The sequence below is a fragment of the Ovis aries genome, chromosome 3, assembly GCF_016772045.2.
Source record: "Ovis aries strain OAR_USU_Benz2616 breed Rambouillet chromosome 3, ARS-UI_Ramb_v3.0, whole genome shotgun sequence".
Taxonomy (NCBI): Eukaryota; Metazoa; Chordata; class Mammalia; order Artiodactyla; family Bovidae; genus Ovis; species Ovis aries.
In genome coordinates this window covers 95396856-95424852 of record NC_056056.1, presented here as the reverse complement: position 1 = coordinate 95424852, position 27997 = coordinate 95396856, and the positions used below count along the sequence as shown (strand labels likewise).

Below are 27997 nucleotides of genomic sequence, written 5' to 3'. Positions count from 1 at the left end.
CAGTGTAAAACCTCCTTTATTTTTTATTTTTTTCAGATTTCAAATCATTTTACTTTATTTTACTTTACAATACTGTATTGGTTTTGCCATACATTGACATGAATCCACCACGGGTGTACATGCAATTCCAAACATGAACCCCCCTCCCACCTCCCTCCCCACAACATCCCTCTGGGTTAAAACCTCCTTTTAAAGGAGATGCAAGGGGCAAGGTGGAGACAACCAGAAAAACACCAGGTAGAGAAGAATGTACCAAAGGACAAAACAAAGCAACACGCTTGGCTAAAAATGAAATTACAAACTATACTTTCAAAGGTACTTCAAAAGCCTTCAAAATGAGAATACCTCAGACTCTTAGAGACTTTTGAAAAAGAGACATAATATCCATAAAAAAAGAAGAGATTGATAAAAATAAAACCAGCAGCTATGAGTCAAGAAAAGATGCATGGTCACAAAATCACAAATGTCAAAGAACCTCTGAAGGAAACTCAAGATAATAAGGTAATTTTTTCCCCCAGAATTAAAACAGTTACTAAGCTAAAAAAACATTTTTACAGAGCACATACAACAATGTGCTTTTGATGAGAAAGGAAAGCTTAACTCAAAAATCTATTCAATAACTAAAGAGATTTCTATGGTATAGATTCTTTCAAGAGGTTTTTCTCAAAAGGTAGAACACCATGGGGCACACCCACCTTGCTTCAGCGGCATTTTCTGAGGAATAAAGAACAAAAAGCAAAGAAAGGCATTTTGCAAATTCATTCTGGCAATTTGAAATCCCTAAATAAATAAAAATAGAGCCAATGTTTTGGCACAGTTAGTATTCCTTGAGCCCTCCAGGAAAGAAGAATGCCAAAATGAATGCTCATAATGGCTATTCACTGCAACTAAATAATGCTGGGTGTACAGCACAGGGTCTTGCCTTTGGAAATAGCTGATTCACATTAGCTTACAAAAAGAGAGTTCAATTCCCTAAGATATTTGTAGAACACTAATGATACAATATTATGAAACCAACACTTTGACAAACTAACCCAGTGTGAGAAAAAAGAACACACTCTCACTTTTATCAGCTAAAAAAGCCTTAAAAGTTAAAATTAAATGTTAAAAGTTCTAATTGTTGTTCATTTGCTCAGTTGTGTCTGACTCTTTGTGACCCCATGGACTGCAGCATGCCAGGCTTCCCTATCCTTCACTATCTCCCAGAGTTTGCTCAAACTCATGTCCATTGAGTCCATGATGGCATCCAACCATCTCATCCTCTGTCGCCTCCTTCTTCTGCCCTCAATCCTTCCCAGCATCAGGGTCTTTTCCAGTGAGTGGGCTCAGTGGAAAAGTTTTTACTAAAAAATACATTTCCCAGAACTTATTTTTATTACCTACCCGATGGTTTATAGACTTCATTAAGGAAATTAATTTCTAATACATTCCCGTATGTTTGATCAGTTTTCCCACAGTTGCCTCAGGTATTGGTATAACCCAAACACTTGAAAGAGAATTCTTAAGATGAATGCTTTAAAACTAAGCAGGTGTCATCACCAACTCTGATCTGAGGTTAAATGCCTTCTGGTATAAACAAACACTTTCCAAGTCCTTCCCTGATTAGCTTTTAATATTAAAAGTTTGTGGTCTTTAGTGGTCTTCCAACTACATGCTACCTATCAAAGAAACATTTTAGATCTAAGGATGCGTATCAATTAAAAGGATAAAAAAAGATATTTCATGCAACAATAACCAAAATAACACAGGAGCAGCTGTATTAATTTCAGACAAAATGGACTTTTAAGTGAGAAACTGTTACAAGAGACAAAGAGGTATGTCATATAATGATAAAATGGTCAATTCACCAAGAAGATAGAAACAGTGTATTTCTGCACCAAACCTCAGAGCTCCTAAATTAATGAGACAGATGCTGAAAGAACTGAGGGGGGACATACACAACAACACAATAATGTTCTTTCAATAAAGCATAGAACAACCAGTCAGAAGAATAAGAAAATACAGAAATTGAACAACACTACAGACCAATCAAACCTAACAGATATATATAGAACACTCCATCCATAAACAGCAGAATACATTTTCTCAATTACATATGGAACATTCTTCAGGACAGAACACATGTCTAGGCATAAAACTAGTCTGAATAAATTCAAGAAGACTGAAATAATACACAGTACCTTTTCCAATCACAATGTAATGAAACTGGAAATAAACAGCCTAAGATAAAACTGGAAATTTTACAATATGTGGAAATTAAACACTACACTCTTGAACAAGAAGAAGTCATAAAGGAAATCAGAAAATACCTTGACAAAAATGAAAATGCAAAATACCAAAACAATTTATGGATGCAGTTAAAGAAGTACTAAGAAGGAAGTTTAAGCTATAAATGGCATGCCTTAAAAAAAGGCAAGATCTCAAGTAACAGTCTAACTTGTACCTCAAGGAACAAAAAGAAAAACTAAAACCTAAAGCTGAAAATAACAAAAATTGGAGCACAGACAAATGAAATGGTCAACAAGGAAAAAAAATCATGAAACTAAAAGTGATTTTTTTCAGAAAACTGATAAAATTGATAACTCCTTAGCTAGACTAAGAAAAAAAAATAGACTCAAATAATAAAATCAGAAATGCAAGAGGGAATATTACAACCAATGCCACAAAATAAGGATCATAAGAGACCATTATGAACAACTGCACACCAACAAACAGGACACACATTAATCCCTAGAAAGATACAACCTCCTAAGAGTGAACAATGAAAAAATACAAAATCTGAAATGTATAACTAGCAAGGAGACTGAATCAGTAATCAAAAACTTGCCAACACAGAAAAGCCAAGGACCAAATCGCTTCAATCACCCTCAAAAATGTTAGCACACAGAATTCACAACACATTAAAAGAAGTATACACCATGATCACATGGGGATTAACCATGGAATGCAAGGATGATTCAACTCATAAAAATCAATCAATACTTCACATTGACAGAATGAAGAAAACCACTGATCACCTTTACTGATACAGAAAAAGCACCTGAATATTCAATACCCTTGCATGATAAAAGCACTCAATAAATAAGGAACAGAAGGAAACTCATCAATATAATGGGGCTTCCCAAAGGTGGCTTAGTAGGTAAAGAATCTGCCTGCAATACAGGAGACACAGGTTCAATCCCTGAATTGGGAAGATCCCCTGGAAGAGGGCATGAAATCCACTCCAGTATTCTTGCCTGGAGACTCCCATGGACAGAGGAGCCTGGTGGGATACAGTCCACAGGGTTGCAAACAGTCAAACATGACTTAGGCCACTTATGAGGACCCACAACTAACTCATATCATACTCAATGGTGTAAAACGGAAAATTTTTCCTCTAAGACCAGGGACAATGCGAGAATGCCTACTCTTGCCATTTCTAATCAACACAGTATTGGGAGTATCAGTCAGAGGAAAGAGATCCCAAGAATAAATTCTCACATCAGTTCAGTTCAGTCGCTCAGCCCTGCCAGACTCTTTGGGACCCAATGAATCGCAGCACGCCAGGCCTCCCTGTCCATCACCAACTCCCAGAGTTCATTCACACTCACATCTATCGAGTCAGTGATGCCATCCAGGTATCTCATCCTCTGTCGTCCCCTTCTCCTCCTGCCCCCAATCCCTCCCAGCATCAGAGTCTTCTCCAATGAGTCAACTCTTCGCATGAGGTGGCCAAAGTACTGGAGTTTCAGCTTTACCATCATTCCTTCCAAAGAAATCCCAGGGCTGATCTTCAGAATGGACTGGTTGGATCTCCTTGCAGTCCAAGGGACTCTCAAGAGTCTTCTCCAACACCACGGTTCAAAAGCATCAATTCTTCAGCGCACAGCTTTCTTCACAATCCAACTCTCACATCCATACAAGACCACAGGAAAAACCATAGCCTTGACTAGATGGACCTTAGTTGGCAAAGTAATGTCTCTGCTTTTGAATATGCTATCTAGGTTGGTCATAACTTTTCTTCCAAGGAGTAAGCGTCTTTTAATTTCATGGCTGCAGTCACCATCTGCAGTGATTTTGGAGCCCCAAAAAATAAAGTCTGACACTGTTTCCACTGTTTCCCATCTATTTCCCATGAAGTGATGGGACCGCATGCCATGATCTTCATTCTTTGAATGTTGAGCTTTAAGCTTTTTCACTCTCCACTTTCACTTTCATCTAGAGGCTTTTGAGTTCCTCTTCACTTTCTGCCATAAGGGTGGTGTCATCTGCATATCTGAGGTTATTGATAATTTCTCCCAGCAATCTTGATTCCAGCTTGTGTTTCTTCCAGTCCAGCGTTCCTCATGATGTACTCTGCATAGAAGTTAAATAAGCAGGGTGACAATATATAGCCTTGACGTACTCCCTTTCCTATTTGGAACCAGTCTCTTGTTCCATGTCCAGTTTGAACTGTTGCTTCCTAACCTGCATACAGGTTTCTCAAGAGGCAGGTGAGGTGGTCTGGTATTCCCATCTCTCTCAGAATTTTCCACAGTTTATTGTAATCCACACAGTCAAAGGCTTTGGCATAGTCAATGAAGCAGAAATAGGTGTTTTTCTGGAACTCTCTTGCTTTTTCCATGATCCAGCGGATGTTGGCAATTTGATCTCTGAAGCCTGGCTTGGAGAATTTTGAGCATTACTTTACTAGCATGTGAGATGAGTGTAATTGTGTGGTAGTTTGAGCATTCTTTGGCATTGCCTTTCTTTGGGATTGAATTCTCACATACATATGGTCAAATAATTTTCAATAAAACTATCAAGTTCGTTTAATGGGAAAAGGATGGCCTTTTCAACAAATATAAAATATAAAATTAAAAGGGAAATAAACTTTCCCACAGAAGAGGACAGAAAAGAAACTTCCACTTCTCAACCTTGGCACTGAGGGGAGGGAGTTAAAAAGAACTTCCCTGAGAATTTGAACTGTAAACCAGTACTGATTCAGGTTTTCAGTCTGAATTCATGCTGCAGTACTGTCCAAAACCGGAGAAGGCAACGGCAACCCACTCCAGTACTCTTGCCTGGAAAATCTCACGGACGGAGGAACCTGATAGGCTGCAGTCCACGGGGTCGCTAAGAGTCAGGGACGACTGAGCGACTTCACTTTCACTTTTCAACCAATGCTGCTGGAAAAACTGGCTGCTCACATTCAAAAAATGAAGTTACACACTCACCTAACATCATATAAAAAAGTCAACTCTGAACGGATCAAAGACTTAAAGACCTAAAACTACAAAACTCTTAGAAGAAAACTCAGAGCAAAAGTTGTACAATAGTACGTTTGGCAATGATTTCTTGGATATGATACCAAAGGCACAAGCAACAAAAGAAAACAACAGACAAACTGGACTTCATGGAAACTGTAAAATTCTGTATATCAGAAGACACCACCAACAGAGTAAAAAGGCAAACCACAAAATGGGGGGAAATATTTGTAAATCACATATCTGATATGGGCTTAATAGCCATAATATATAAAGAACTCCTAAAACTCAAAACAGAGCAGACAATGGCAACCCACTCCAGTACTCTTGCCTGGAAAATTCCATGGATGGAGGAGCCTGATGGGCTGCAGTCCATGGGGTCGCAAAGAGTTGGACATGACTGAAGCAACTTAGCAGCAGCAGCAGTAAAACTCAAAAACAAAACAAAAAACCACCCAATTAACATATTATCAAATAGGCAAAGAACTTGCAGAGCCATTTCTCCAAATATATACAAATAGCCACTAAGTACAGGGAAAGATGTTCAACATCACTAATCAAAACAGTAAGACATCACCTCATATTCACCAGGATAGTGAAAGTGAAAGTCACTCAGTCGTGTCCAACTCTTTGCGACCCTATGGACTGGGGTTCATGGAATTCTCCAGGTCAGAATACTGGGGTGGGTAGCCCTTCCCTTCTCCAGGGAATCTTCCCTATCCAGGGACTGAAGCCAGGTCTCCCACATTGCAGGCAGATTCTTTACCAGCTGAGCCACAAGGGAAGCCCAAGAATACTGAAGTGGGTAGCCAATCCCTTTTCCAGCGGATCTTCCCGACCCAGGAATCGAATTAGGGTCTCCTGCATTGCAGGCAGGTTCTTTACCAACTGAGCTATGAGGGAAGCCCACTCATCAGGATGGCTACTATCAAAAAAAAAGAAAAAAAGAGAGAGAAAAAATAACAAATGTTGGCAAAGATGTGGAGAAACTGGGACCCTTGTGTAGTGTTGGTGAAACTATAAAATGGTACAACTACTATGGAAAACAGTAGGGAGGTTCCTCAGAAAACTAAAAATAGAACTACCACCATGTTCTAGCAATCCCACTTTTGCATATATATCCAAAAGAACTGAAGGAAAGGTCTGGAGATATTTGCAAACCTATGTTCATAGCAGCACTACTCACAACAGCCAATAGGCAGAAGCAATCCAAGTGTCTTATCAGCTGATAATGGATAAACAAAATGTTGTACATACATACAATGGAATGTTATTCAGACTTAAAAGGAAGGTAATCGGGTCACTACTACAATATGGATGAATCTTGAGGGTGAAAGTGAAAATAAGACAGTCACAAAGGACAGATACTGTATGGTTCCACTTAAAAGAGGTATCTAGAGTAATCAAACTCATAGAAACAAAGCAGAAACGTGGTTGCTAGGAACTGAGATGAGGGAAAACGGGTAGTTGTTTATGGTGCAGAGTTTCAGTTTTGCAAAATGAAAAGAGTTCTGGACACTGGTTATAGAATAGGATTAATGTATTTAACATTATCAAACTATACACTTTAAAATGATTAAGATGGTTAAGATATTATGTGTATTTTATCACAATTAAAATTCTTTTTAAAAATTTTCAATCCCAAGATAAACCCAAACAGAAAATTTCTTTATTTCTTTTACAAGAAATACTAAGGGAAATGCTTCAGGATGATACTAGAGAGTAGCTGAAATTTACACAAAATAACAGAGTATTAATTAAAGCAATTACACAGCTAACTGCAAAAGACAGTGTAACTGCGTTATTTCTTCTCCTTTCTTCCCTTTGACGATCTGAAAAGCTTCACTGGCAGAATGTGCAGCAAGGAAGACCAGGCGGAAAAAGGGGTAAGGCAGGCTGTCACCGCCACCATCAACACGGGCAGCCTAGTTTGCCACCGAAAGGAAAACAGCAGATCTGGAGGAGTAGTTGTCTGATGAGAAGGTATGCATAGCAGCAAAATTCATCATTCCTGCCCCTCCCGGAGAATTTCACGAGGTGTTTAATGACGTTCTGTTATTGCTTAACAATGACACTCTTCTGAGGGAAGGGGCAGCCCTTGCATACCAGTTTACCTCAGTAAAAACTGAAGGTTATGAAAATCAGGCATTGAAAACAGAACATGGTAACTTGGGAAATGGACAGTTTTTGGAACCAAAAAACCTGATCACTTAAAAAAGGACACAACTGATCCAACACTGTATGAGGCAGAAAATGCAACTGAACCATGGCAAACTTCAGTAATAACTGCTCTCTGCTGCTGCTGCTAAGTCACTTCAATCGTGTCTGACTCTGTGTCAGTACTGTATATGGCTAAAAAAAATAGATGGACAGCAAACAGTTATTGCATGCATAGAAAGCCATTAATTTCAAGCAAAAGACTTTTGGTACGGTCACTGGAGGTCAGAGTGGATGTTTACAATTATTCCTTCAACTACTCAGGTGCCTGGCATCTTGAATTCAGGTTCCTTATTATGAAAATGTTAAGGTTCAGCTATGAGTCATAAAGATATACAAGATTCCCTAACAGTGTCTAATGAGGTGCAAACAGCAAATGCATTTATAAAGATTGAAGAGGCTAAAAAGAATGAATACCAAACTGTCATCAGTGAAAATTATCAGACAATGTCATACACAACTTTCACCAACGGTTCCCAATTACTCACACTAAGATTGATTGGAACAAGATCCTTAACTACAAGATTGGCAAAGAAATGCAGAATGCATTAAGATAAACACTGCAAAACCAGATCATTTTAGTGTCTTTGTGTTTTAAAAAATACTCATTACAAAAGTATTCAAAACTGTCAAGCTCACCACCTAGTCAGATGGGCAGTTGCCATTTAAAATCACTGTAATTAATTAGTTTGATTAAAGCACAAAGTTTAGTAATCAACCATTATTTTCTATTTCTCTTATTCAAAGAGGACTGAAAATCAGTTTAGTTTAAATGTCTTTTACTTTCTGTTATGCCTTTCTTTCTCATAATGAAGAGATGATTTCTCTAATGTCAAACATTTTTCAAGTGTTTCAAAATTTTTTTACTTACCGTAACCCTAAAATTGCTGTCTTTGGTTTATAAAGTGGATAACTTTTGATATTTGCCCAGTTCAATTTAATGAAGTCAGTAATGGACACTACAGTTTAAGGAGGGATGTACTTAGCCATATACGCTAAAGAAATTGTCTACACTTTTCCCCTCATCTCTTTCACTTATGTAAGATTGAGATTAGAGGGAAAACATTTTGTTTATCAACTGTGTTTAACCCTTTCAAGAAGGTTATTTAGCTACCTTAGCATTTAAACTTTTTTGAAACAAGGCCAATGTCTAATGCTGTCTTGACATTCTGAATTAAATGAAAATACTTATTTCAGAAATGCATTTAATGCTTTTTTCCCTCGTGACAGTTATGCAAACTAGCTTTGGATTACAAGCTATGGCCCCAATTTCTATTTATCATAGAGCCACAGCTGTATTAGAACAAGGCAAAATGCAGCATATATAATCCTGAACTCATGACCGTGACTCAGTTTATTTTGCTCTTGTACAGAGAAGTATTAAAATTCAGTGTCTCCCCTGGTGAGCCAATGACTGGGAATTCACCTCGCAATGCAGGGGACATACGTTCAATCCCTCGTCTGGGAACTAGGATCCCACGCACCACAGAGCAACTACGCTGGTGCGCCACAACTACTGAGCCTGTGCGCCACAACGAGGGAGTCTGTGTGCTGCAGTGAAAGACCCCGCATGCCACAGCTGCCCCGACAGCAAAAGGAAGGAAGGAAGGAAAGGGGGGAAAGTAAAGTACTAAACTTCAATGTGACAATAAAGTGAAATCTTTCCTATTTCAAAAAAAACACAATTGTATGAAACTATATATCTAATTGTACTGTTGGGCACATAAACATACAGAAACGTATTTGACAATGACAGCACAAAGGAGATCAACAGGTACTGATCTAAAATAAGGAAATAATACCAGATACTCAAAAGGAAGAAATGAGTACAAAAAAAGAAGACAAAAGAAATTCATATCACTAACTACAAAACATCTGCTTGTTAGTCTCCCTTCTCCCAGATTCTTCAAAAAAACCTATTACAGAAAGTATTAACTCTTACATCACTTGGTATGTAACGTATCTGTAACATATGCAGATGTATGTTTAACAGTAATAACATTAAAGGGGCAGGGTAAGGAACGGGGTTATATTGGCATAAACCTTCTATATTTCACTGGAATTTAGTCCTAATGAATCGCAAGCAGATTCTGATAAATTAACAGTGTACACTGTAAGCCCCCCAAAATAACTCAGTAATTATAACTTTAAAAATCATATAGAATTAAATCAACACAAGAGAAAAATACCTACTTAAAACCAAAAATGGCAATATAAGAAGGTCTAAAAGAACAAAAAGACATGAGATATATAGAAAACAAAAAATTAAACAGTAGATATAAATCAAAACATATCAATAGCATTTAATGTGAGTGAATTAAACAATCCAATCAAAGATATACAGTTGTGTTAGACTACATGAAAAACAAGATTCAACTATATGCTCTCTACAGGAGACACACTTTAGCCTGAAAATACAAACAGGTTGAAAGTAAAAGGATGAAAAGCAGATTTATAATCATAAAACATGTAGAATGGCTACTGCAATATAAAAATGTATTAAAATAAAAAGGTTACTAAAAATAAAGAGGAACATTTCAGAATGATAAAAGGGTCAAACCACCAAGAATAACCTACTAATTCAAAATATACATTCACTTCACATCAGAGCTCCAAAATACCTTAAGGAAAAACTAACAGAACTGAAGGAAAAAAGAAACAATCCAACAATAATTAGAATTCAATACTCCAGTTTCCCAAAGTAGTAGATGGATATTTTTTGGTGATACTTGAACACTTAAAAAAACAAACAACAACAACAAAACCAGAGCAAAGTCAATGGGTTTCCTACATACCGGCAATGAACAATTAGAATTTAAAATTAAAAACACAATACCACTGGGACTTCCCTGGCAGTCTAGTGGGTAGGACTCTGTGTTTCCACTGCAGGAAGTGTGGGCTTGGCATGTGGTCAGGGAACTAAGATCCCACATGATGCACGGGGGGGGGGGGAAGCCCATTTTGCTCTTCAGGGGCTCATCCACCTAGATGGGTCCTGTAGATGTAAAACAGGGGAGGGAGGCTCTTGCAGGGAGAGAAGACCACCCAGCTTGGGGAGGCACCTGCAGGGTTCCAGCAGCAGGGAACTGCCTAGTGTCCCCTGCCCACTCAGCCCTGGAGGGCCTCCTAAGACCACCACCTCCAGGCCCCCCTCCACCTTCCAGGGAGCCCCCCTCCAGCCTTTCTCCTCCCTCCAGGGCTTATTTCTCCTTCCAGGCCAAGTCCTCAGCCATCCGGGTGGCCCCCCACCCTTCAGGGTCCCCCTCTATTCTGGGTCCTTGTCCTTTGTGGGCCCTCATCCCCCAACCAGGGGCTCTGTCTGCCCTCTAGACTGGGCCCTCCACCAGTTGGGACCCCTTTCTCTACCCTCTGGCTCCCTCCTCCTTCCAGGGGGCCCCCTCTATTTTTCAGGACCCCCTCCCTCCAGGGTCAGCTCCGAGGGCACCCACTGCCCATGTAGGTCCTGCAAATGCAGAAGGGAAGGAAGACAAAGCAGAGCCAGCAAGGGAGGGTCCCTCTGGATGGGGAGGAGAGGGGAATCCAACTGGTGTTCCCCTACCCACTCGGCCCCAGGGAGCCTCCTGGAGACCCAGGTTTATCCTCCCCACCCTGAAGCCAGAAGCACTGCAGAAACTTGGGTGGAGTCCAGGCCACCTGCCACGCCCTACACAGAGGCACTGCAGAGGCTTTCTCAGTTTGGGTAGAGCCCCCTCTCTAGGGTTTTTTCTGGAGGCTTAGGTCCTGAATCAGGACCCCACCCCCTGCTAAATCCCACCTCCACCCAAACAACACCACATAAGTCATCCCCCACCTAAGCACAGCCCTTCACATTCAAGTTTTTTTCTGTTTTTGAGGGTGGTTTTTTTTCCAATACTTTTTTTACTGTTTACCAGCAGAGTTCAGTTTTACCCTCCAGTGGTTGTTTCATACATATTCTTGTTTTTTCTATTATTTGTTAGTTTTCTAAATTTATTTTATTATTTTTTAGTCTTCATTATTTTTTTGCCCCCTCTTGTTTTCTATTTTTTATTTTTATAGATATAATTTTTTTTCTTCTCTGCTACTAGAGTCCAGTTTCACCCTTCTGAGGTTATTTTCTATTCTTTGTTATTGTTTTGCCTTTTTTTTTCTTTTTCTTCCTTGCCTACAGTTTTCTTTCCACAACCGTGGCTTGTGGAATCCCAGTTCAGGACTGAGCCCCAGGAGGCAGGAGTGCTGAATCCGAATGGCTAGAGTAACAGAGAAAACTTCAGGTGCCAGGGAATATTAATGAAGAGTGAGGTTTCCAAAGGTCCACATCTCAAAACAAAGACCCAGTTCTACCCAACTATCTGAACACTCCACTGCTGGAAACTAAGGCTAAACAACTTGTGAGACAGGACGTAGTCCCAACCATCAATAAACAAAGAAACAACAAAAAAACATGTTACAGATGAAGGAGCAAGTTAAACACTACAAGACCAAATAAATGAAGAGGAAACAGGCAACCTATGTGAAAAAGAATTTCAAGTAATGACAGTAAAGAGATTTCAAAATATCAAAAATGGAAAAAATACAAGAATCATTTAACACATTTACTAAAGACCTAGAAGAAATAAAAATAAACAGAGATGAACAACACAATCACTGAAATTAAAAATAATCTAAAAGGAATCAACAGTAGAATAACTGAGGCAGAAGAATGGATAAGTGAGCTGGAAGACAGAATGACAGAAATAACTGCTGAGGAGCAGAAAAAAGAAACACAAGAATTAAGGACAGTCTCAGAGACCTCTGGGACAATAATAAATGCACCAAAATTCAAATTATTAGCATTCCAGAAGAAGAGAAACAAAGGGTATGAGAAAATATGTGAGGAGATTATAGCGGAAAACTTCCCTACTATAGGAAAAGAAATAGGCATCCAAGTCCAGGAAGCCCAGACAGTCCCATATAGGATAAACCCAAAGAGAAACACAACAACATACATATTAATCACACTTAAAAAAATTAAACTCAAAAAATACTAGAAGCAGCAATGGAAAAGCAAAAAATAACATACAAAGCAATCCCCATAAAGTTAACAGCTGATTTTTCAGCAGAAACTCTGCAGGCCAGAGAGAGTGGCAGGATATATTTAAAGTGATGAAGGATAAAAACTTACAACCAAGAGTACTCCACCCAGCAAGGATCTCATTCAGATTTGAAGAAGAAATCAAAAGCTTTACAGACAAGCAAAAGTTCAGTGAATTTAGCACCACCAAACCAGCTTAACAACAAATGCTAAAGGAACTTCTAGAGAAGAAACAGACTCACAAAAATAAATCCTAGACACTTAAGAAAATGGCATTAGGAACATATATATAACTACCTTAAATGTAAATGGATTAAATGCTACAATCAAGACACAAACTGGCTGAATGGATACAGAAACAAGACCTGTGTATATGCTCCCTACAGGAGAGCCACTTCAGAACTAAGGACACATACAGACTGAAATTTGAGGGATGGAAAAAGATATTCCATGCAAGTGGGAATCAAAAGATAGTGGGAGCAGCAATACTTGTATCAGACAAAATAGACATTAAAATAAAAACCGTTACGAAAAATAAGGAAGGACACGACATAATGAAAAAGGGACCAATTCAAGAAGATATAACAATTATAAATACTAATTCACCCAACACAGAAGCACCTCAATACATAATGCAAATACTAATGACCACAAAAGGGGAAACTGACAGTAATATAGTAATACAAAGGAACTTTAATACCCCAATTACACCAATGGACAGATCATCCAGACAGAAAATTTATAAGGAAACACAAGCCTTAAATCACATACTAGCCCAAATGGAGCTAACTGATATCTTCAGGACATTCCATCCTGAAACAGCAGAATACACTGTTTTCTCAACTGAACATGGAACATTCTCCAGGATGGATTACATCTTGGGTCACAAATCAAGCATCGGAAAATTTAAGAAAACTAAAATTGTATCAAGCATATTTTCTGACCACAATGCTATGCAACTTGATATCAATTACAGGAAAAGAAAGAAAACTGTAAAAATCACAAATACATGGAGGCTAAAAAACACACTTCTAAATAACCAACAAGTCACTGAAGACATCAAAAAGGTTATTTTAAAAAATACCTAGAAACAAAAAGACAATGAAAACACAATGACCCAAAACCTGTGGGATGCAGCAAAATCAGTTCTAAGAGGAAAGTTAATAGCAATACAAGCCTATCTCAAAAAACAACAACCACCAAAAATCAACAACCTGACTTTACACCTAAAGCAACTAAAAAAAGAACAAAAAACCCTGAAGTTAGCAGAAGGGAAGAAATTAGAAAGATCAGAGCAGAAATAAATGAAAAAGAAATGAAAGAAACAATAGCAAAGTTCAATAAAACTAAAAGTTAGTTCTTTGAGAAGATAAACAAAATTGACAAACCACTAGCCAGACTCATCGAGGAAAAAAAGGGAGAGGACTCAAATCAATAAAATTAGAAATGAAAAAGAACTTACAGGAGACAACACAGAAATACAAAGGACCTTAAGAGTCAACAAATAACTATATGCCAATAAAATGGACAACCTGGAAGAAATGGGCAAGTTCTTAGAAAAACCTTCCAAAACTGAACCAGGAAGAAACAGAAATCATGAATGGACCAATTACAAGCACTGAAATAAAAACTGTGATCAAAAATCTTCAACAAACAAAAGCCCAGGGCCAGATGGCTTCACAGGTAAATCCCTCATTAAGTTTAGAGAAGAACTAACACCTATCCTGCTAAAACTATTCCAGAAAATTGCAGAGGAAGGAAAAACCCCATACTCATTCCAGGAGGCCACCATCACCAAAACCAGACAAAGACACCACAAAAAAGAAAATTCCAGGCCAATATCAAAATCCTCAACAAAATTTTAGCAAAAAAAAGGCAATAATATATTAAAAGGATCATACATCATGACCAAGTGGGATTTATCCCAGGGATGCATGGATTCTTCAATATATGCAAAAAAATCAATGTGATACACATATCAAAAAACTGAAAGATAAAAACCATATGATCATCTCAATAGATGCAAAGAAAGCTTCTGACAAAATTCAACACTCATTTATGATAAAAACTCTTCAGAAAGTAAGCACAGAAGGAACCTACATCAACATAATAAAGGCCATACAAGACAAATCCAAAGCAAATATTCTCAATGGTGAAAAACAGAAAGCATTTCCTCTAAGACTAGGAACAAGAGAACGGTGCCCACTCTCATCACTATTATCCAACACAGTGTTGGAAGTCCTAGCCACAGCAATCAGAGATGAAAAAGAAATAAAAGAGGTCCAAATTGAAAATAAAGATAAAACTTTCGCTGTCTGCAAATGACATGATACTATACAAAGAAAAATCTAAAGATTCTGCCAGAAAATTACTAGAGTTAATCAATGAATAGAGTAAAGTCACAGGATATAAAATTAATACACACAAATCCTTTGCATTCCTATACACTAACAATGAAAAATCAGAAAAAGGTTAAGGAAACAATCCCATTCACCACTGCAGTAAAAAGGATAAAATATCTAGGAATAAACCTACCTAAAAGAAAAAAGACCCTATGCAGAAAACTATAGGACACCAATGAAAGAAATCCAAGATGTCACAAATAGATGGAGAGATATACCATGTTCTTGAATTGGAGAAATCAATATTGTGAAAATGACTATACTACCCAAGTGAAGTGAAGTGAAGTTGCTCAGTCTTGTCCAACTCTTCGCGACCCCATGGACTGTAGCCTATCAGGTTCCTCCATCCATGGGATTTTCCAGGCAAGAGTGCTGGAGTGGATTGCCATTTCCTTCTCCAGGGGATCTTCCCGACCCAGGGATCAAACCCGGGTCCCCCGCATTGCAGGCAGACACTTTACCGTCTGAGCCACTAGGAAAGCCCACATACATACAAATCTACAAATTCACTGCAATCCCTATCAAATTACCAATGGTATTTTTCTACAGAACTAGAACAAAAAAATTTACGATTTGCATGGAAAGACAGAAGACCCCGAATAGCCAAAGCAATCTTAACAAAGAAAAACAGAGCTGGAGGAATCAACCTTCCTGACTTCAGACTATACTACAAAGCTACAGTCATCACGAGTATGGTACAAGCACAAAAACAAATAGAGATCAATGGAACAAGACAGAAAGCCCAGAGATAAATTTACACACCTATGGGCACCTTATCTTTGACAAAGGAGGCAAGAATATACAATGGAGAAAAGACAGCCTCTTCAGCAAGTAGTTCTGGGGAAACTGGACAGCTACATGCTAAAGAATGACACTAGAAGACTTCCTAACATCATACTCAAAAATAAATACATACTGGATTAGACTTAAATGTAAGGTCAGAAAGTATAAAGCTCTTAGGGGAAAACCCAGGCAGAATATTCCCTGACATAAACCACAAGATCCTCTATGACCCACCTCCTAGAGTAATGGAAATAAAAAAAAAAACAAATGAGACCTAATTAATCTTAAAAGCTTTTGCACAACAAAGGAAACAATAAATAAGATTAAAAGACAACCCTCAAAATAGGAGAACACTGCAAATGAAACTGACAAAGGATTAATCTAGAATATATAAGCAGCTCGTACAGCTCAATATTAGGAAACAAACAGCCCCATCAAAAAATGGGCACAGATATTTCTCCGAAGAACACATACAGATGGCCAATAAACGGATGAAAAGATGCTCAACGTCACTAATTATTAGAGAAATGCAAATCAAAACTTCAATGAAGTATCACCTCACACCAGTCAGAATGGCCATCATCAAAAAATTTACAAACAATAAATATTGGAGAGGATGTAGAGAAAAGGGAACTTACACTGTTGGTGGGAATACAAACTGATACAGCCATTATGGAGAACAGGATAAAGATTACTTCAAATACTAGGAATAAATCATCACATGACCCAGCAATCCCACTACTGGGCCCTGAGAAAACCATAACCAAACTCAAGACACATGTACCCCAGCGTTCACTGCAGCACCGCTTACAAGAGCCAGGACATGAAGCAAGCTGGATGCCCATCAGCAGAGGAATCAACAAAAAAACAGTGGCACATACATACACAACAGAATATTACCCAGTCATCAAGAAGAATGAATTCGAGTCAGTTCTCATGAGATGGATGAAGCTAGAGCCTGTTATTATATACAGTGAACTCAGAAAGACAAAAACAAATATAGTAATTAACGCATATATACAGAATCTAGAAAAATTATACTGATGAAGCTATTTGCAGGGAAGGAATGAAGACAAAGATGTAGAGAATGGACTTATGGACACCGTGGAGGAGGGAGAGAGTGGGACAAATGCAGAACGCATCAATATATACACATTGTCCAGTGCAAGCTGGGTAGGTGCTGAGAAGTTGTTGTGCGGCACAGGGAGCCCAGTCTAGTGCTCTGTGATCACGTGGAGGGATGGGATGAGTGGTGGGGAGAGAGGCTAGGGAGGGAGAGGATGTACGTATAATTATGGCTGATTTGCACTGTTGTACAGCAGAAACCAACCTACCAATGGGGGGAAAAAAAAGTAATTTAAACTTTAAAAATAGAGGGTATATGGAGAGTCAAAAGACCCAAGAAAGCCAAAAAAACAACACAGACACTATCTGACTTAAAGACTTAGTATAAAGCTACAGCAATCGAGATAATGTGGCATTGGTGAAAGGCCAGACAAACAGATCACTGTAACACAACAAAGTCCAGAAATGGACCAAAATAAAGACCACTGATCCTTGACAAAGGAACAAAGGCAACATAATGGAGCAAAGACAGTCTTTTCAACAAACGATGCTGGAATAACTGGACGTACACGTGCAAAAAGTGAATCGAGACAGATCTTACACCTTTCACAAAATTTAACTCAAAATGAATCATAGATGTAAACACAGAATATAAAACTGTAAAAACTGTAAAACATCTAGAATATAATATTGGAGAAAACCTAGACGATCTTGGCTACGGTGATCACTTTTTCGGTACAACACCAAAGGCACAACCCTTGAAAGAAATAATTGATAAGCTGGACTCATCAAAATTAAAAATTTTTGTTCCATGAAAGACAATGTCAAGAGAACGAGAAGACGAGCCACAGACTAGGAGAAGATATTTCTAAAAGACATAACCTGATAAGGACTGTTAACCAAAATACACCACTGAGCACACATACAGCTGGTCATCCGACTGCTTGGTACTGACCCAAATGGACTGAAAAGACGGTTAGTCTCTCAGTCGTGTCTGATTCTCTGCAGCCTCACACACTGCAGCCCACCAGGCTCCTCTGTCATGGAATTTTCCAGGCAGGAATACTGCAGTGGGTAGCCATTCCCTTCTCCAGGGGGTCTTCCCGACCCAGGGTTTGAACCCAGGTCTTCTGCATTGCAGGTAGATTCATTACAGTCTGACTCATCAGGGAAGTCCAACTAAAATATCCTTTAGTAGATGAATGAATAAAATAAACTGTGGTTCATTTAGACAATAATATTATTCAGAACTAAAAAGAAATGAGCCACTAAGTCATGAAAAGACACGGAGAAACTATATTGGTGGATACATTTGTCAAAAACCATAGAATGTACAATACCAAAAGTGAGCCCTAATATAAACTCTGGCTTTGGATGTCAATGTAGGTTCATCGTAACAAATGTATTACACTCTGATGTGGGATATTGACAGTGGAGGATGCTGTGCATGTGTGGGAGCAGGAGGTAGATGGGAAGTCTCTGTACTGTCCAATTTTTTTTTGGAACCTACAATTGCTCTAAAAAATGATCTGTTGAGGAAATTCCCTGGTTGTCCAATGGTTAGGACACCATGCTTTCACTGCCAAGGGCACAGGTTCAATCCCTTGTGGGGGAACTAAGATCCCACAAGCTGTGAAAGTCACTTTGCGACCCCATGAACTATACAGTGCATGGAATTCTCCAGACCAGAATACTGGAATGGGCAGCTGTTCCTTCTCCAGGGGATCTTCCCAACCCAGGCATCAAACCCAGGTCTCCAGCATTGCAGGCGGATTCTTTTACCAGCTGAGCCACAAGGGAAGCCCAAGAATACTGGAGTGGGTAGCCAATCCCTTCTCCAGCAGATCTTCCTGACTCAGGAACTTAACCAGGGTCTCCTGCATTGAAGGCGGATTCTTTAACAACTGAGCTACTAGGGAAGCCAAGCTATGGAGCATGGTAAAAACAAACAAATAAAACCACAGTCTCTTGAAAAACAACTAAGACAAAGCTCTGGTCCAGCAGGCAAGGAGTTAGGAAGTCATTACTTCTATCACTACAAAAAGAAAAAAACCTAAACAAATTGAAAACCAACAACTCTTCTTACATCCACCAGAGAATTGAAATTAAGGGCAAACTACAGTCCCCCAAATTAGAGACAGACAAACAGATACAGACAATCACAACAAATGGGACCGAGTTCCAGAGCAGACACCATCAAGGACAGGGAAGGAAAGCCTAAATTGTAACTGACAAATTATTAGAGGCTCAGGATAGAGAACTCTGAGATTTAAAAACTCCAGGGGAAGTCTTAGAGGGGCTCCCACACTTTTGGAGTTTTACTTCCAGGAACTGCACCAGGTTTCAGAGTTAAGATGAGAGGAAAACCTCTTGCTCTGGCAGGAGAAGAGGGAAAAGTAGTCATTTTGAAATAAGCCTAGAGCATTCTGTCCTTAAGACCTGCCCATAAAAGAAACTAGTTCTCCAGAGACTAGGGTTTTACAGAGACAAAGTGATGTGGGAAAGGGAAATAGTCAACTCCAAGCCCTCTCCTAGCTTTCTTATTTCATTTAAGGAGAAACCAATGCGAAACCCTAGTGGAGCTCACAGCCTAGGGAAAGAGTGAGACCTAATAACAGGGCTACAGAGCACCTCCCCTCCACCCATACCTTACCACTACATCAACGGGGCTCCCGATGATACGGCATATGAATGAAAGAACAGCACATCCAGATCTTATTTAGGAAGTCCTTAGAGAAATCCAAAGAAAACGGGGAACAAAAACAAGGTCATCAGAGGAAGTTTTCGCCTTTGACACCTACTGCTATGAGAAACAAACACAAAATCAGCTCCAACCACATAAACTTAACGAAATCTCACACTAAAAGGCTCTTTACTTCAGTTCCTATCATACCATACTCATTCAGTACATGCCTGGTTTTCCACACACACACACATTACAAAACATAAAAGACAAAAACAAAAGCAGGTTAGAGACAGCAAGGATCAGAATCAGACTCAGATAAGGCAGAGATGTTGGAGGTTCAGTTTGTAAAGATGCAAAAGTTCTGGAGATAGATGGTGGTAAAGATTATAAAACAATGTGAATGTACTTAATGAAACTTAAAACTGGTTAAAATGGGGAAATTCCCTGGTGGGCCAGTATTCAGGACTCGGTGCTTTCACTGCAGGGCCCCAAGTTCAATCCCTGGTTGTGGAACTAAGATCCTGAAAGCTGCGAGGCTCAGCCAAAATAAATATATTTTTAGAATGCTTAAACCGGTAAATTTTACAGTATATATATTTTACCACAATTTTTAAGAAAAGAAAAAGAAATCAAGGTAGGAAAAAAGAAACGAGCCCCCAAACCATGAAAAGACATGGAAGAACCTTAAATACATATTCCCAAGTGAAAGAAGCCATTCTAAAAGGCTACATACTGTATGACTCTAACTACATGACTTTCTGGAAAATGCCAAACTACAAAGACAATAAAAACAGCAGCAGGTGCCAGGGTTCCAGAGGAAGGAGGGAAAGGACAAATAAGCAAAACACAGGGATTCTTTTTTTTTTTAGGCAGTGAAACTATTCTATGTGATACTGTAACAGTGGATATATGTCATTATACATTTGTCAAAATCCAAAGAATGTACAAAAAAGTGGACTCTAATAAAAACATACACTTATAATTAATAGCAATGTATCAATATTGGCTTACCAATTGTAACAAATATGCCAGCCTAATACAAGATGTTAATAACAGAGAAAACAGGGGAAGGAAAAGAGGTACATGGAATTCTGAACTTTTTGCTAACCATAGAACTGCTCCCAATAAAGTCTACTGGGACTTCCCTAGTGGTCCAGTGGTTAAGAATCCAGCTGCCAATGCAGGGGACACAGGTTCCATCCTTGGTCTGGGAAATACCACATGCCGAGAGGCACTAAGGCCATGCAGCACAACTTCTGAAGCCCACACTCCTAGAGCCCACGCCCCACAACAGGAGAAGCCACAGTGAGAAGCCTGAGCAACGCAACAGAGGGTAGTCCCTGCTCACCACAGCTAGAGAAAGCCTAAGGGCTGCCGCAAAGATCCAGCGCAGCCAAAACATAATGCTAACAACTAAAAAAAAAGGACAGCCACCTGTGAAAAGATCAACAAGGAAATATAAGATGTGCACACACTATAAGCAAACTACATTACAGAATATTCCATCCTAGAGCAGCAGAATATACATTCTTCTCAGCATACACGGAACATCTCCAGGATAGACAATATGTTAGGTTACAAAGCAAGCCTCAATTTTTTAGAAAATTTATCTTACTGACGTACAGGCGATTTACAATGTTGTGTTAACTTCTGCTGTATAGCACAGTGATTCAGTTATAAACACAAGCGTCAAATTTTTAAAAAAATTTAAATCATTGAAAGTGTATTCTCCAGCCAAAATGGAATGAAATTAGAAATTTATAACAGAAAGAAGTTAAGGAAATCCACAAACATGGAAATTAAGCAACAGACTCCTAAACAACCAATGAAAAGAAAAAAGAAATCACAAAGAGAATTTTCAACTATTTTGAGATAGACAACAGGCAGAAAACAACTCAGATGTCCATCAACTGATACGGATAAACAAAAGTAGTATATCCATACAATGGAATGCTATTAAGTCATAAAAAGGAATGAAAAATTGATGTTATTTACATGGATTCCTAAAAACATTATGCTAAGTGAAAAAAGCCAGTCATAAAAGACCGCATATTGGAATTCCTTGGTGGTCCACTGGCTAGGACTCAGTGCTTTCACTGCCAGGGTTCGAACCCTAGTGGGGGAACTAAGATCCAGGAATCCATGTGGCATGTACCATATATTACATGATTCCATTTATATTAAATGACCAGAACAGGCAACTCTACAGAAAGGGAAAGTAGATTAACAGTTGCTTAGGGGAATGGAAGCAAGAGGGGTGATAGCTAAAGTGTATAGGGTTTCTTTTTGAGGTCATGAAAAAATTGTTCTAAAATTGTGGTGGTGGCTACACATATCTTTTAACATACTGAAAACCACTGAACTGTGCAATAAAATACAGGGTAAATTGCACAGTATTTAAATTATGTCACAACAAAACTGTTTAAAATGTTTTTAAATAAGCCGGTTGAGCATTCAGCACATGAAGTAAAATTAAATAAATCAAAATAAACCTAGAGAAACAGTAAAAGATGAGAGCTGAAATTAACAAACTAAATGGTGAAAAAGTCAATAGAATTAAACTTAAATATAAGAGCAGTTTCTTTGGATGAAAAAAATTAACAAAACATATCCATAGTTATTCAGATCAAGAGGAAAATAAAATATATAAAATTAGGAATGAGAAATGGAAATAATCACAAATGCAATGGAAAAAATAAAGAATACTATGTAACACTTCATTATAATTAACTAAAAATCCTTATTGAAATGATTTTCCAGAAAAATCATAAATTAGCAAAATTAACTGCCCCCCCAAAAAGGGGGTTTACTCAGTAGGTAATATGTTAATGAATCTGCTTGCAATGCCAGAGACCCAGGTTCGATCCCTGGGTCAGAAAGATCCCCTGGAGAAGGGAATAGCAATCCCATGGACAGAGGAGCCTAGAGCCGCAAAGAGCCAGACACAACTGAGCAACTAACAGTTTCAACCCAAAAAAAGTGAGACAGTCTATACAAATTACAACCCTGAAAGGAATCCACAGGCACAGTATCTTCACAAATTATTTTTCCAACATGCAAGAGAGTCTTGTATAATTTAAACTGTTCCAAGACATTAAAAAATCTTCCCAGTACCTCACATAAAAACATCGTAATTCTGATTTCAAATTTGACCAAAAAATTTCAAGAAAACAATTTAACTTAAAACTATTATCATTTATCAAATATCTAAAAATAAAATACAGCACTTCCTTAAGAGAGAAACACACTATAACTGACAGCTTTCATCCCCAAGCACAAGAAAGTTTTAATACTAAGAACAAAATCTGTACTAATAGGCAAAAAAAAAAAAAAAAAAAAGACTAAGAGTGGTACACTGTAGATAAATTTGGAGTTGGGGACTAGGAAGGTGAAGGAGTTCAGGCCTAAGCGTCTCTCCTAAGAAATGATAACCTGCTGATAGGAGAATGCTGAACACTAGATGAAGGCAAGAGGATGAAAATGCAGAAGAATCTGAAAAAGCAAACAGAAAAATGTTTCCAAGATCTCTTGATGATCCAGTTAAAAGTTGGAGATACCAAGTGGTCAAAAGGTGCAAACTTCCAACAATAAGATAAATAAGTACTAGGTATATAATGCACAACATGACAAACAATTAACGCTGCTGTACACTCTATATGAATACTGCTAACAGTAAACCCTGAGTTCTCATCACCAGGAAAAGATTATTTTCTATTTCTTTATGTTTCTAAGCCATATGAGATGACGACTTGTGATAATTATTTTATGACGTATGTAAGTCAAATCATGCTACGTACCTTAAACTTATAAGTGCTTCATGTCAATTATATCTCAATATAGTTGGAAGAAAAGACTATTGTAAATAAATGATAAAACTAAAAACAAAAAAAGCTGAGGACCAAGAACTTCTATGATACCAATTCACAGAATTGAATTATTTTCCCTAGCACAGTTCAGAAATTTAGGTTTAGGAATTACAAAGCAGAGACGGTTCATGTTGAATGGTCAGGACTGGCATAAGACCAACAAAGTAAAGGCTCTGAATCACTCACTTCCCCGAAATCTTAAAAAGACTTGGTTGTGGGACTTCCCTGGTTGTCCAGTGGTTGAGAATCCACCTGCCAATGCCAGGTACATGGGTTCAATTCCTGGTCCCGGAAGATCCCATATGCTGAGAGCATCACAACTGCTGAAGCCCCCCAACTCTGAGCCTGTGCTCCACAGTAAGAAAAGCCACTGCGATAAGACGACACATTGCCGTGAGAAGCTGGCGCGCCGCAATGAAAATTAGCCCTCACTCACCGCAGCTAGACAAAGCCCTCCCACAGCAACAAAGACCCAGCTCAGCTAAAAATAAATTAATATTTTTTTTAAGACTTGGTTGTAAGGCAGGTCACATTTTGTACTGAACTTAAAACAGTTCCATACCTTAGCTCAGCGTCATTAACTGGACTTGCAAACTTTACAAATCACCACTAGAACATCCTTACTGTCAGAGACATATGAGAGTGAGTCAAATATTACAATTTTGTCATTTAACTTGAGGCGATCCTGAATGAAATTAATGTCTCCCATCATTTGGCCTCTTCCTCTGAACGCTGCTGCTGTTTAGTCACTATATCATGTCTGATTCTTTGCAACCCTGTGGACTGTAGCCTACCAGGCTCCTCGTCCATGGAATTTCCCAAGCAAGAATACTGGAGTGGGTTGCCATTTCCTTCTTCACGGGATCGTCGCAATCCCAGGACGGAACCCACATCTCCTGCTTGGCAGGTGGATTCTTTACTACTGAATCACCTGGGAAGCCCCATCCTTTGAAGACACTGAGTTAAATACTACACCACAAACTCAATCTTCAAAAACTTATAGTTCATAAATTTCTAGCAAGAAACATATAAAAGTCTCTCCTTTAAACATTTTTCCAATTTATGCCAGTAAATCTTAATATATTAGTAAATAAATCTTAATATATTAGTGAGCAAAAATTATCTTAATACATTTTATATCATTTTAAAGCTACCTTTAATACAGCACATCACCCACACCTTCATAAACCCTCCAAGGTAAACAAGAGAATATCTGATTTCTCTCAAAAAGGAAAAAACCCTCTACAGAAAAAATACTTGGGCTCTAAAAAGCAGTATCTTCTATTACACAGATAGATCACAGTTAAACAAAAGAATAATCTTGTCACATTGGCTGTAAAGAGGTAAAGGGGCTTAATTAAAATCTTCAAGGAATATTAAATTTAAATATTAAGAGTTATTCAAACAAGAAGTCATAGAACAAAATTAAAGTTAGGAGATCTCATCCACAAGTGTAGCTTTAGTTCTGGTCCATATGTATATAGATAACTTACAGTTTGAAATGTCTAGCCCAGATCCCTCCTCTGATCTCCAAAGCCAAACCCATAATCTTAACACCCATCCCAACCATCTCATCACCCTACCCCATGGCCACCACTTCTACCATAAACTTGGCCATTTTTCAATATTTGGCACAACCATTTATCCAATAACCTGACACCTCCTTGCCTTTGTGTTCCACATCTAATCCATTGTTAGTGTAATAATAATGTAAAATTAGTGTACCACTGTGATTATTTTACTTCTTAAATACCTCTTGAATCAGTCTACTTTTCAATATCCACCATGTCCCTCTTCCAAAATATCATCAGTTCCCAGCAGTACTGAAATGACCTAATTAATTAACATCCTTATTATTGCTGCTCCCCACCCCACCCAGCTATCAAGGCTGTTCTCTACTCTGCTATAAAGTGATCTTCCTGAAACACAAATCTTATCCTATATTTCTTTGTTTAAAAACATTTCAATGACTTCCATGGATAAAGCTTCCAAATCCCTGACATGGAACAGAAAGCCTTGAAGTCTGTAATCAACCCATACTGGCTCCTGGTTCCTTGAAAACGCCATACTCTCTTACCTACAGTCCCTTTCCACGTGCATTTCCCTCAGCGGGAAAGCTTCTTTTCCCTTTAACTAGTTAATTGTGATTTGTCTTCAGATCTCAGCTTGCCATAACTTCCTCAGGGAAGCCTTCCCCAACTTCACTGATAAAACAGATTCCCTTACTAAATGTTTTCAAAGCACGGTAGGACATGCCATTTTTACTTTTCTTTCTTCGACCAACTGAATTTTGTCTGCCTCCCTCTTTAAAGTGCCTACACTAGAAAAAAAAGAAACAACAAATATTTCCGTTCATCAAGATTCCACAGCATAAAGCATAATGTGTGGCCCATGATGAATGCTCAACATGCTCAATGAACTGAGGACCGACAGGAATATTTACCAAGCAAAACAACTATTATTCTTTAATGATCAACAGCCTATAGCAACAATGTCCGGTAGAACTTTCTGTAATGATGAAATTATTCTACATCTGCACTGTCCAATTACATAGCCACTAATCAAGCGTGGCTACCGAGCACTTGAAAAGTGGTTGGTATAACAGAGGCACTGAATTTTTAATTTCATTTTATTTTAACAAATTAACATGTAAAGAGTCAGACATTGCTATGACTACTGTATTGAACAGCACAGGTCTATACAGTCTTTTCTCTGTCTTTGCAATTGTTGCACCTTGTTTCACTCTACCCAGCTGACACTTTATCTAAGGAGCAGTCTTGAACAATAAACCCTAGACTTTTGTCCCCACAATGTTCCTCTCACAGAATAGAAACTTAATGTCTGATGACTAGATATCCGAATTGTATACCTTTCCTTTCTCCCTGAAAAATAATCAATTAAATGCAGTTATTTTCAAAATGACCTTCAGGAGCCAGCCAAAAAATCAGCTCTTTCTAGTTTTCCAGACTGTTGGGAGCTGCAGCCTAATAAACCTCCTGTATCTCTAAGCCCCTCATACCTGCTAGGGACCCCTTTAAGGCTACAAAGAAGCTGAAGAAGCACAACTGGCCAGAAGCCGCTAGAGATTACTATTCAGGTAGCCTACTGAATGGGGAAACAATGAAAACAGTGACAGACTTTATTTTCTTGGGTTTCAAAATCACTGCAGATGGTGACTGCAACCATGAAATTAAAAGACGTTTGCTCCTTGGAAGAAAAGCTATGACCAACCTAGACAGCATAGTAAAAGGCAGAGACATCACTTTGACGAAAAAAGGTCCATCTAGTCAAAGCTATGATTTTTCCAGGAGTCATGTATGGATGTGAGAGTTGGGCTATAAAGAAAGCTGAGGGCCGAAGGATTGACGCTTTTAAACTGTGGTGTTGAAGAAGACCCTTGAGAGTCCCTTGGACGGCAAGGTGATCAAACCAGTCAATCCTAAAAGAAATCAGTCCTGAATATTCACTGGAAGGACTGATGCTGAAGCTCCAATACTTGGGCCACCAGATGCGAAGTACTGACTCCTTAGAAAAGACCCTGATGCTGGGGAAAGACTGAATGCAGGAGAAGGGGGTGACAGAGGATGGGATGGTTGGATGGCATCACTGATTCAACGGACATGAGTTTGAGCAAGCTCCGGGAGTTGATGATGGACAGGCAAGCGTGCAGCAATCCACGGGGTCGCAAAGAGTCGGACACGACTGAGCGATTGAACTAAATGTCGTGCAGAATCCACACTGTTCTCTCAAGCGGAGTCCCGCCCTTCAGGCAGATATTCTGTCTCCCCAACAAGAGAGTCCCTGGGCAACCATTCTCTCCTTTCCTACACCGCTCTTTTCCTCTCCCTCAGGGGATAAGCCCCACCTCCTCCCAACAGCGTTTCTTAAACCACAACACTGACTCCTCTGAACACCTGGTGTAATTCAAAAAGCCCGGGGCCTGAGGCGGGGTAACAAGAGAGATCTTTGCCTGAAAGGACGGGAGACTTGGAGTACTCGGCAAGAGTCGGGGCCCAGGAAGCGACAAGACCCCTACAAGCCATTAAAAGCACACGTACTATTGTCAGGCACCGTGACGGGCGGCGAGCAGGAGGCAGACGGCAGGGAACAGGCAAAGCGCTCAGGGACCACCCGTTACCCTGCCCGACGGCGGCCCATACCTCTCCCCGGCCCAGCTCACCTTCCCGGGGCTGGTCAGCTCGCTCTCCGAATAGCGGTGCCTCGGGAGAGACGCCTGAGGCAAAGCGGCGCTGGGTTGCGCTTGCAGCCAGGCTTTGGCCTCCTCGTCGTCCTCGTCGTCCGTACTCTCCCGACGCTGGCTCTCGTAGTTAAAATCCGCCTCCGGCTCCCGTCTCTCCTCTTCCTCCATCTCCTCCACCATCACCACCTCGTCCTCGTCCAAGTTCTCCGCCCCCTCCTCCTCCTCCTCCTCCTCGAGCTCGCCGGGCCACGGTAGGTCCTCAGGCTCCATATTGGCGCCTCGCTCTATGAGGTGGAGGAGGAGGAGGAGCGGGGAGGGGAGAAGGAAGGGAGGGGAAAGAGACGACTGGCGGTTTTGGCTGCGCGCAGGCGCAAAGACAGCCGACGCCTTCTGCGGGGCTGGGTGTTGGGCGGACGGGGCGGGGCAGGGAGTGAGCGCGCGTTGCTAAGGACGCCCGGAAGGGGCCGGCGGGAAGGCCCGCGGCGCTGACCTGCGGGCT

The 27997-nt window shown here is 39.5% G+C and overlaps 1 protein-coding gene and 1 pseudogene across 5 annotated transcripts in view; one reads left to right on the top strand and one right to left on the bottom strand.

Annotated features, from left to right (window-relative positions):
* Positions 1-27791, bottom strand: part of ALMS1 (ALMS1 centrosome and basal body associated protein) — a 191109-nt gene extending 163318 nt beyond the window's left edge. For all 5 annotated transcript variants that reach the window (XM_027967008.2, XM_042248093.1, XM_042248089.1 and 2 more), the window contains exon 1: positions 27478-27791. In XM_027967008.2, the coding sequence (XP_027822809.2) occupies positions 27478-27768 (291 nt within the window). In that variant the 5' untranslated portion in view covers positions 27769-27791. The remainder of the gene's footprint in view (positions 1-27477) is intronic.
* On the top strand, positions 427-7999 carry LOC105607914 (F-actin-capping protein subunit alpha-2-like; annotated as a pseudogene).
* Positions 27792-27997: the final 206 nt, after the last annotated feature.